The following is a 12186-nucleotide window of genomic DNA, read 5'->3' as shown; positions in this document are numbered from 1 at the left end:
ATCATATGGTAATTCTATTTTCAAATTTTGGGCAAACCTTTATACTGTTTTCTATAGTGGCTGCACCAATTTGCATTCCTGCCAACAGTGTACAAGGGTTCCCTTTTCTACACATCCTCATCAACACTTGTTATCTCTTGTCTTTTTTGGTAATAGCCATTCTCACATGTATGAGGTGATATTTCATTGTGGTTTTGATTTGAATTTCTCTGATGATTAGTAATACTGAGTACCTCTTCATGTACCTGTTGGTCACTTAAATATCTTCTTTGGGAAAATGTCCGTTCGTTCAGGACCTTTGCCCATTTTTAAACTGGACTGCTTAGGGTTTTTTTTTTTTTTTTTGAGATTTATGAGTTCCTTATGTATTTTGGATATTAACCCCTTATCAGATATGTGGTTTGCAAATATTTTCTCCCCTTCTGTAAGTTGTCTTTTCATTTTGTTGAGAAGCTTTTTGGTTTGATGCAATTTATTTTTGCTTTTGTTGTTTGTGCTTTGGGTGTCATATCCATAAAATCATTGCCAAAACCAATGTCAAGGAGCTTTTTCCCTATATTTCCTCCTTGAGTTTTATGGTTTCAGGTCTTACATTTAAGTCTTTGGTCCATTTTGAGTTCAGTGTGTGTGTGTGTGTGTGTGTGTGTGTGTGTGGTATAAGGTAAGTGTCTATTTTCATTCTTTTGCATTTGAACATCCAGCTTTCCCAACACTGCTAAAAAGACGATCTTTTCTACTGAGTATTTTTAGCTCCCTTGTTAAATATAAGTTGACCATATATGTGTGGGTATATTACTGGGCTCTTTATTCTGTTCCACTGGTCTATGTATCTGTTTTTATGCCGGTTTCATACTATTTTTATTACATTAGCTTTGTAATATAGTTTGAAATCAGGAAGGGTGATACCTACAGCTTTGCTGTTCTTTATCAGGATTGAGTTCGCTATTTGGGGCCTTTTGTGATTCCACATGAATTTTAAGGTGTTTTTTTTCTATTTTTGTTTAAAAAGGCCATTGGAGTCTTGATAGAATTGCACTGAATCTGTAGATTATTTTGAGTAGGATGGACATTTTAACAGTAATAATTCTTTCAATTCATGCACACAAGATATCTTTCCATTTGTTTGTGTCTTCTTCAATTTTTTAAATCAATGTATATAGTTTTCAGCATACAGATCTTTTACCTCCTTGAGTAAATTTATTCCTGAGAATTTTATTGTTTTTGATTCTATTGTAAATGGGATTTTTTTCCCTCTCATTTTCAGATAATTCATTGTTAGGGTATAGAAATGTAACCAATATTTGTATGTTGATTATGTATCCTACAACTTTACTGAATATATCACTTCTAAGAGCTATTTGGTTGAATCTTTAGGACTTTCTATATACAATATCGTGTCATCAGCAAGCAGAGACTATTTTACTTCTTCTTTTCTGACTTGGATGTCTTTTATTTCCTTTTCTTGCCTTGTTGCTCTGGCTCGGACCTGTAGTACTATGTTGAACAGATATGGAGAGAGTGGGCATCCTTATCTCATTCCTCATTGTAGAGGAAAAGCTTTCAACCTTTCACCATTGAGTATGATATTAGCTGTAGGCTTGCCGTATATGGCCTTTATGTTGAGTTACATTCCTTCTATACCGAGTTTTAGGGAAGTTTTTAGCTTGAATGGATGTTGAATTCTGCCAAATGTTTTTTATGCATCTATTGAGATGATCACATAATGTTTATGTTTTGTTCTATTAATGTGATGTATCATACTTATTTATTTGCATATCTTAAAACCATTCTTTCATCTCAGAGATGAATCCCATTTGATTATGGCATGTGATCCTTTTAATGTGCTGTTGAATTCAGTTTGCTAGTATTTTGTTCAGAATTTTTGTGTCTATATTCATTAGAGATATTGGCCTGTAGTTTTCTTTTCTTGTGGTGTCCTTATCTGGCTTTGGTACCAAGGTAATGTTGGCTTCATAAAATGAGTTTAGAAGTGTACTGTCCTCTTCAATTTTTTTGAAGTTTGAGAAAGATCTTTAAATGTTTGGTAGAATTCATCAGTAAAGCCATTTCTCCTAGACTTGTGTTTTGGGAGGTTTTTGATTGCTGATTCACAGTTCTTTCTTGTAATTTGTCTTTTAGATTTTATATTTCTTCATGATTTTTTTAATGTTTATTTTTGAGAGAGAGAGAGAGCGCACGCGCACACAAGAGCAGGGGAGGGGCAGAGAGAGAGGGAGACAGAAGATCTGAAGCAGGCTCTGCACTGACAGCAGAAAGCCCCATGTGGGGCTCAAACTCATGAACCATGAGATCATGACCTGAGTTGAAGTCAGACATTTAACCAACTGAGCCACCCATGTGCCCCAGTGATTCACTTTTGATAGTTTATATGTTTCTAGGAATTTATCCACTTCTAGGTTGTCTAATGTGTTGTTCCTAGTAGTCTTATATGATCCTAAGTGTCCACTGATGGATGAGATAAAGAAAATACGCATGCAATGCATTGGACACATTGTATTCAATATATATGATAGAATATTATTCACCCTTAAAAAAGAAGGAAATCCTGCTATTTGCAACAATATAGATGAAACTTGAGGGCATTATGTTAAGTGAAATAAGTTGGAGATAGATAAACAAATACTGTATGATCTCATTTATATGTAGAACCTAAAAAAACCCAAAAAACAAAAAACAAAAAAAACAAACTTATAAAAGAACAGACTGGTGGTTGCCAGGGGCAAGAGGTTAGGTGGGGGAAATGGATGAAAGTAGTCAAAGGGTACAAACTTCCAGTTATAACGTGAATAAGTTTGGGGGGTATAATGTACAGCATGGTGACACTAGTTAACAATATTATATTGTTTATTTGAAAGTTGCTGAGAGAGTATATTTTAATTTTTTTAATATTTGTTCATTTTTGAGAGAGAGAGAGAGAGAGAGAGAGAGCACAGTGGGAGAGGGGCAGAGAGAGAGGAGATAGAATCTGAAGCAGGCTCCAGGCTGAGCTGTCAGCACAGAGTCCAACATGGGCTTGAACTCACGAACCGTGAGATCATAACCTGAGCCAAAGTCAGAAGCTTAACTGACTGAGCCACCCAGGTGCCTCGAGAGTACATCTTAAAAGTTCTCAACACACACACACACACACACACACACACACACACACACACAAGGTAACTATGTGAGGTGATGGATGTGTTTACATAACTTTGTGGTGGTAACCATTTTGCATTATGTACATATATCAAGTCATTGTATGTATACCTTATGCTTATACAATGTTATTGTCAATTATATCTCATTAAAATTGGAAAAATAAAAAATAAAAATGGCTTCCTCTCTCCAGTTTAACTGTCAGCTGTTACTTCCCAGGTTTATCCTGGGATGGCCAGAGATACGCTATAGCTTGCTATCTTCGATATAATATGTTTTGGGGAAATTAAATCATTGGCTTGTTTTAGAATTGTGAAAGAATAATTATCTCTGAATAAAGTTAGAGATCAAGGACTACCTTTTAATTTGAGGGAGTTCTATCTGTGTGTTGCTTTTCTTATTGGCTGATCGAGATTGACAATTTAATCATCATAACAGGACGTTAAGATAAGACTCTTTACATCTCAGTCTCAGTTATATAAACAACAACATAGGTGGCAAGGAATTTGATATTCCATAGTAAGGGGCTAGGTTATACATGTTAAAAACAGGTTTTGTAATTTTTTTTTTAAGCTGAAGAGACTGAGGGAGAAGTTATAATTTGAAGAGAGAATTTTCTTCAATGGAATTTGTCAGTGAAGAAGGGAAAGAATTTCTTTATTCCTGTTTTAGATCTGGTAGAGGTGTTCTGATACCAGGCCCATAGAGTATTGCAGAGTCACACTGGAAAACGGTGAAAGACACGAAGTTGGCTCAATCAGGCTATACAAAGAAAGTGGAAAATTACAGCTAAGAAGTGACTGTACTTCCATCTATGGGATAAAGGTGTATTTCAGAGGGATATAATGCTAGAGAGGCACTTTGGGATTGTCCTGTGTCTCGGCCAAGAAACCTACCTAGAGAGGTAAGTAAGCCTCAGCAGAAATAGCCTGATTAATAGCCATATTACTAACTGCTCCAAGGCTGAGGCAGGAGTCTTAAAACAATCTTCTGGAGAAGATTCATTCATCTGTATCAGAGCAGTGGCAGTTCAGGGATCCTCAACTGTATTTGTTTTTTATTGTCACTGTAACAAATTACCACAGATTAACATCTTAAAACAAGACCAAGTTATTCTCTTACAGTTATACAGGTCCGAAGTCTAAAGTCAAGGTGTGATCACACTATTCCTTCCAGAGTATAATCTGTTTCTTTGCCTTTTTTAGCTCCTAGAGGCCACCTGAGTGGAGTTGTGGCTCTTTCCTTCACTTCCGAGGTCAAATCTCTCTCTCTGTCCTGTTTCTTCCATTGGCATATTGCCTTCTGGGTTGGACCCTACTGTCTCCTCCTCTTATAAGGACCCTTATGATGACATGGGACTCAACGTGAATGATCCAGGATTATCTCCCTATCTGAAGATCATTAATTTAATCACATCTTCAAAGTCCCTTTTACCATGTAGAACAACATATTCACAGGTTTTGGGGATTAGGACATGGATATCTTGGGGGGAGGAGTGCTATTTTTCTGTGTGCCTTACTAGTGGAGGAAGGTAGCTCAAGAACCCACCAAGTACCACTAGAGGAAGGATCAACTTTAAACAGTGCCAGGCTAAGAGAATATTGGTAACAGCTCAAAAAAGTAAAAATCAAAGAAGACATTTTCTGCCTCTTCCTGCCCCGATTTCTCTTTCCATGACCGCAAGGATAAGAAATTTCTGATGGCAAGCTAGAAAGGAAGAGAGAAATACAGGCTAGGGAACCAGAGAAGAATGAATCATTTTCTCCTATTGTCTTATTTTAAAATTCCCACCTAGAGCCATGTTGAGTTGAGGGAAAAGGGAGGCTTTTGCTTTGAATAAATTCAAAGTCCATCATTATTGTGAAATGAACATTATAGTTGGTGAGTCAGAATTACCAGAGGATGATATTGATGATGATGATGATGATGACGACAACGATGATGATCTGTGAGTGATTAGACAAGTCATGCCCAGGACTCATGTAAGGATGGTAACAAATTGAATCCACAAAGTAGATTTGAATAGGTACTGTCAGTGAGGAAGGAGGTGGGAGAATTAAGCTGTTTCCTTATTGAACTTTGAAGGTTATGCTTCTTCAACATAATGGTTTAATAGTATATTCCCAACTCTCATTGTTTTATGCACATAAAAAAACAGACAACTGGAAGATTGATAAAGGCTATCATGTGATGGAACAGTTAAGAAAATGTAACTCTGAATTAGAGTTTGATATTTTAATTCCTGCATTTTCCAAAGCTAATAAATTGTTTAATTGGCAGGAAAAGAGAAAGAAGTGAACATAAAGGCTACAGAGAAGTAATTGCTGACAGTGCAAACAGAAATAGAAACAACTGAAGCGCAAGATATGGAACCACTGATAGCCATATAACGTGACACTGAAGTACATAAATTGCCATTGGGGAAAAAAGGAGAAAATGTATTAATAAAAACAGAAATGTAGTTTGGGGACATGTAGTGAAAAGGCACACTTAAACACCCTTCTGTTATTAAGGTCATATAACAAAGGAATGTCAATTCAGTAGCTATCTCTTTATTTATTTATTTATTTATTTATTTATTTATTTATTTATTTTGAGACAGAGACAGAGTATGAGCAGAGGAGGGGCTGAGAGAGAAGGAGACACAGAATCCGAAGCAGGCTCCAGGCTCTGAGCTGTCAGCACAGAGCCCGAAGAGGGGCTTGAACCCACAGACTGTGAGATCATGACCTGAGCTGAAGTCGGTCGCTTAACTGACTGAGCCACCCAGGCGCCCCAGTAGCTACCTCTTTTGATTGCTCCATGAAGGACCACTTGCGCCTTCATACCTTAATTATGTCTGAAATTTCCATTGATCTACAACACAGTACTACACTGATGTTCATGATGTCCTAACCTTGTAAAAAAAAAAAAAAAGGTGATTTTTTTGGAAGTATACCATTTTCTATTGCAGGAACATGAATAACACATTTTAGAAAGATTGCCATTAAAAGGTTCCTATAAAAGAACTGCAGTAACTAACCTCCAATATGGTGCCTAATGGTCCACTTCTCCTGGAATTCTTGTTCTCCCTTGTTGAATCAGGGTTTGTTCTGGGTAAACCAATAGAATAAAGTGGAAGTCATGATATGTGATTTTTGAAGCTAAATGACATTACAACTTCTGCCTTGGTCTCTTGGATCACATGCTCCAAGAGAAGTCAGCTAGCATGCCATGAGAATATTCAAGTAGCCCTGTAGAAAGGTGCATGTAGACAGGAACTATAGTTCCAATCTAATGGCCAGCACCAATTTTCCAAGCCACATTTGAAAAAGCCCGATTGGAAATGGATACTCTAGCTCCAGTCAAGTGCTCTGATAACTACAGCCACACTCAATATCTAACCAGAGCCTCATACTAGACCTAGAGACATAGCCCCCAACTGTGCAGAATCCTCATCCATAGAACTGTGAGAGATTATAAATGGTTCTTATTTTTTAAGCCACTATATTTCTTAAGTTAATTTATTTTGAGAGAGACAGAGACAGCGTGAACAGGGGAGGGGCAGAGAGAAAGAAAGAAATAGAGAATTCCAAGCAGGCACCTCACTGTCCATGCAGAGCCAAATGTGGGGCTCAAACTCACAAAAACTGCGAGATCATGACCTGAGCTGAAACTGAGAGTCAGAGGCTTAACCGACTGAGCCACCCAGGCACCCCTAAACTACTCTATTTTGATAGTTATTTGTTACATAGCAATAAATAATAATATATTCACCCTTAAAAAGTACAGTGTGGAAACTAACCCAATCAGATAGCGTTGGACATACTTGTCCAAAAACAAATTCACCAGCAATTGAATTTGCTCTCTTCGGGTTGAAATTGCTATAAATTTCTAGAGTTTTACTTGCATTCTTCTTCTAACTCAGGCATTAACCAGCTGCTTGAGTTAGAGCACATTTTAAAACTGTTTTGAGCCTTTTTTTTTTTTCATTCATGAAATGGGCTTATAATATCTACCTAACAGTTTGTTGAGAGGATTAAATATGCAACATATTTAAAGCCTTTGGCATGGCAAGAAAGTTGTCAGAAAATATCTCTTTATTTTCCCTTTTTCTAAAGCTTTTAGATTGATAAAATCTCAGTTATAATGATTGCACATTGAGTAAAATAATTTACAGTGTTTATTTTTTTTAAGTTCCAGAGGATATGTTAACAGTCAGTAGGTTTATATTTTCTGAATATGTTGAAACAGTGCTTTTGGGGGAGATAAGCTTGGTCATGCCTTCACAGTGCTCTGGGGTGCCAAATTCTGCTTATTAAACCAGTAGCTATTTGGAGTGCTATGTAGATTTTGAAGAAAAATTCATATTAATTGCAAGGATTGAGATAAAATTTTCTCAATGTAGCTTCATATGTTTGGAGGAATATTACAAAAAGATAGAAAACAGTCGCTAATAAAATGATATGTTCCATTTTGAAACATAGTAGTTTGATTAAAGGCAAGCAGGGAGGGAGAGAGGTTCAGAGCTGAGCTGAAATCTATCTAAGTCCATGGCTGATATGGTCTAAGGATTTAGGGAGCTTTATAATTAAAATCTTTAGCCTGCTGTGGAGATTTGATGTTCACCTGTAGTTCTTCACTGGTGCTAGAGAATGTCTCTAAATTTGTTCTCACCTTTGTTTTGCAGCACACCTTACCAAAAAAGGTAAGCCTGTACTTTCTTAATCTTTGTATCTGCAAGTTTCTTAGAGTTATTCTGAGCATTTTCATTTCAAGTTAGGCTCCAAAGGATTTAGGTTTGGCCAAACTGAAGCGAGAAAACCTGCCCAATCTAGGCCTGCCCTGCTGGGTCCCCCTGAATTTGGGATTAGTCCTCTATGTATTCTGTCGTGTTTCGTGGCAAACTTCCTGAGGTTATCCCCAACGACTTGGTTCAACTTGCAGCTTCAACGGACCAAGAATATGAAAACCACCTGCAGCTCATATAATCTGAACATCCCTGAAATTGGAGATTTTTAAACTACAAAGCCAAAAGAGAATCAAAAGTCAAGGGGTGCCTGGGTGGCTCAGTCGGTTAAACATAGGACTGTCGGTCTGGGCACAGTTCATGATCTTATGGTGCCTCAGCTTCAGCCCAGTGTCCAGCTCTGTGTGCTGTCAGGACAGAGCCTCCTTGGGATTCTCTATCTTTCTCTCTCTCTGCCCCTGCCCTGTTCACATTCTCTCTCTCTCAAAATAAATAAATAAACTTAAAAAAATAGTCTAGACAGAATTTTTGCAGTTTATTTTGTCCTTAATAATTTACATCTTCTATCTCCTGCATGGGTTCACTTTTTTTTCTTTTTTTTCTTTTTTTTTCTTTTTTTTTTAGCACATGAGAGAAAGAGGGTGTGAGGGTGGGAGAAGGTGATAGGGAGGGAGAGAGAGAGAGAGAAAGAGAGAGAGAGAGAGAGAGAGAGAGAGAGAGAGAGAATCTTAAGTAGGCTCCACTCTCAGCACAGAACCCAACTCAGGGCTCAATCCCACACCGCAGGATCATGACCTGAGCCAAAATCAAGAGTCCAATGCTCAACTGACTGAGCCACCCAGGCTCCCCTTCTTTTATATTCTGAATAATTACACCTCTGTTCTTTTCATATTACATCTAGATGTCCCAAGAATGATAATGAATATTAAATATATGTTTATATGTGTTGAATATAGTAAGTATATATCACATGTCATATGTACTTATTTATAATGTATATAAAATATATATGTATTCATAGATATATATTCACATATTTAAATATTCTTTTATTTAATGTATTTTTTAATTTACATCCAAGTTAGTTAGCATAGACTTCAACAGTGATTTCAGGAGTAGATTCATTAATGCCTCTTACCCATTTAGCCCATCCCCCCTCCCACAACTCCTCTAGTAACCCTCTGTTTGTTCTCCATATTTAAAGAGTCTGTTATGTTTGGTCCCCCTCCCTGCTTTTATATTATTTTTGCTTTCCTTCCCTTATGTTCATCTGTTTGGTATCTTAAAGTCCTCATATGAGTGAAGTCATATGATGTTTACCTTTCTTTGACTAATTTTGCTTAGCAAAATACCATCTAGTTCCATCCACATAGTTGCAAATGGAAAGATTTCATTTTTTTTTTTGATTGCCAAGTAATACTCCATTGTATATATATGCCACATCTTCTTTATCCATTCATCCATCGATGGACATTTGGGCTCCTTCCATACGTTGGCTATTGTTGAGAGTGCTGCTATAAACATTGGGGTATGTGTGTCCCTTTGAAACAGCATACCTGTATCCCTTGGATAAATACCTAGCAGTGCAATTGCTGGGTTGTAGGGTAGTTCTATTGTTAATTTTTTGAGGAACCTCCATACTGTTTTCCAGAGTGGCTGCACCAGTGTTCATTCCCACCAGCAGTGCAAAAGAGATCCTCTTTCTCCGCATCCTCACCAACATCTGTTGTTGCCCGAGTTGTTAATGTTAGCCATTCTGACATGTGTAAGATGGTATCTCATTGTGGTTTTGATTTGTATTTCCCTGATGATGAGTGATGCTGAGCACCTTTTCATGTGTCTGTTAGCCATCTGGATGTCTTCTTCGGAGAAGTGTCTCTTCATGTCTTTTGCCCATTTCTTCACTGGATTATTTGTTTTTTGGGTGTTGAGTTTGATAAGTGGTTTATAGATTTTGGATACTAACCCTTTATGTCATTTGCAAATATCTTCTCCCATTCTGTTGGGTGCATTTTAGTTTTGCTGATTGTTTCCTTCTCTGTGCAGAAGCTTTTTATTTTGATGAGGTCCCAGTAGTTCATTTTTGCTTTTGTTTCCCTTGCCTCCGGAGATGTGTTAAGAAACTGCTCCGGGGGGCGCCTGGGTGGCGCAGTCGGTTAAGCGTCCGACTTCAGCCAGGTCACGATCTTGCGGTCCGTGAGTTCGAGCCCCGCGTCGGGCTCTGGGCTGATGGCTCAGAGCCTGGAGCCTGTTTCCGATTCTGTGTCTCCCTCTCTCTCTGCCCCTCCCCCGTTCATGCTCTGTCTCTCTCTGTCCCAAAAATAAATAAACATTGAAAAAAAAATTAAAAAAAAAAAAAAGAAACTGCTTTGGGCAAGATCAAAAAGATTTTTGCCTGCTTTCTCCTCAAGGATTTTGATGGCTTCCTGTCTTACATTTAGGTATTTCATCCATTTTGAGTTTATTTTTGTGTATGGTGTAAGCAAGTGGTCCAGGTCCATTTTTCTGCATGTCGCTGTCCAGTTTTCCCAGCACCACTTGCTGAAGACACTGTCTTTATTCCATTGGCTATTCTTTCCTGCTCTGTCAAAGATCAGTTGGCCATATGTTTCTGGGTCCATTTCTTGGTTCTCCATTCTATTTCATTGATCTGAGTGTTCTTGTGCCAGTACCATACTGTCTTGATGATTACAGCTTTGTAATACAGCTTGAAGTCCGGATTGTGTTGCCTCTTGCTTTTGTTTTCTTTTTCAAGATTGCTTTGGTTATTCGGGATCTTTTCTGGTTCCATACAAATTTTAGGATTGTTTGTTCCAGCTCTGTGAAGAATGCTGGTGTTATTTTGATAGGGCTTGCATTGAATATGTAGATTGCTTTGGGTAGTATTGACATTTTAACAATATTTTTTCTTCCTATCCAGGAGTATGGAATCTTTTTCCATTTTTTGTGTCTTCTTCAATTTCTTTCATAAGCTTCCTATAGTTTTCAGTGTATAGATTTTTCACCTCTTTGGTTAGATTTATTCCTAGGTATTTTATGGTTTTTGGTGCAATTTTAAATGGGATCGATTCCTTGATATTTCTCTTTCTGTTGCTTCATTATTGGTGTATAGGAATGCAACTGATTTCTGTGCATTGACTTTATACCCTGTGACTTTGCTGAATTCATGGATCAGTTCTAGCAGTTTTTTTAGTGGAATCTTTTGGGTTTTCCATATAGAGTATCATGTCATCTGTAAAGAGTGAAAGTTTGATCTCCTCCTGGCCTATTTGTATACCTTTTATTTCTTTGTGTTGTCTGATTGCTGAAGCTAAGACTTCCAATACTATGTTGAATAACAGTAGTGAGAGTGGACATTGCTGTCTTGTTCCTGACCTTAGGGGGAAAACTCTCAGTTTTTCCCCACTGAGGATGATATTAGCATTGGGTCTTTCGTATATGGCTTTTATGATCTTGAGGTATGATCCTTCTATCCCTGCTTTCTTGAGGGTTTTTATCAAGAAAGGATGCTGTATTTTGTCAAATGCTTTCTCTGTGTCTATTGAGAGGATCATGTGGTTCTTGTGCTTTTTCTTTATCGATATGATGTATCACAATGATTGTTTTGTAGATATTGAACCAGCCCTGCATCCCAAGTATAAATCCCACTTGTCATGGTAAATAATTTTTGTAATGTATTGTTGGATCTGGTTGGCTAATATCTTGGTGAGGATTTTTGTGTCCATGTTGATCAAGGAAATTGGTCTATAGTTCTCCTTTTTAGTGGGGTCTTTATCTGGTTTTGGAATCAAGGTAATGCTGGCTTCATAGAAAGAGTTTGGAAGTTTTCCTTCCATTTCTATTTTTTTAGATCAGCTTCAAGAGAATAGGTGTTAATTCTTCCTTAAGTGTTTGGTAGAATTCCCCTGGAAAGCCATCTGGTGTGGAGTCTTGTTTTCTAGGAGATTTTTGATTACTAATTTGATATCTTTACTGGTTATGGGTCTGTTCAAATTTTCTATTTCTTTCTGTTTCAGTTTTGGTAGTTTATGGGTTTCTAGGAATTTGTCCATTTCTTCCAGACTGCCCATTTTGTTGGCATATAATTGCCCATAGTATTCACTTACTATTGTTTTTATTTCTGCTGCGTTGGTTGTGATGTCTCTTCTTTCATTCTTGATTTTATTTATTTGGGTCCTTTCCTTTTTCTTTTTGATCAAACTGGCTAGTGGTTTATCAACTTTGTTAATTCTTTCAAAGAACCAGCTTCTGTTTTCATTGATATGTTGTACTGGTTTTTTGTTGGTTTTGATAGCATTGAT

At 37.3% G+C, this 12186-nt stretch overlaps 2 protein-coding genes across 2 annotated transcripts in view; both read right to left on the bottom strand.

The window, feature by feature from the left end:
- Positions 1-5138, bottom strand: part of LOC111557322 (nuclear pore-associated protein 1-like) — a 33612-nt gene extending 28474 nt beyond the window's left edge. The window contains 1 exon segment of the mRNA XM_045052601.1: positions 5053-5138. Coding sequence (XP_044908536.1) covers positions 5053-5138 — 86 coding nt within the window.
- LOC101081454 (solute carrier family 41 member 3) overlaps positions 1-12186 on the bottom strand; it is an 837990-nt gene that overhangs the window by 370501 nt on the left and 455303 nt on the right. The gene's annotated exons all lie outside the window — the stretch shown is intronic.

Source organism: Felis catus, chromosome A2 (genome assembly GCF_018350175.1).
Source record: "Felis catus isolate Fca126 chromosome A2, F.catus_Fca126_mat1.0, whole genome shotgun sequence".
In the NCBI taxonomy this organism is placed as follows: domain Eukaryota; kingdom Metazoa; phylum Chordata; class Mammalia; order Carnivora; family Felidae; genus Felis; species Felis catus.
This window is presented reverse-complemented; position numbering and strand designations above follow the sequence as displayed.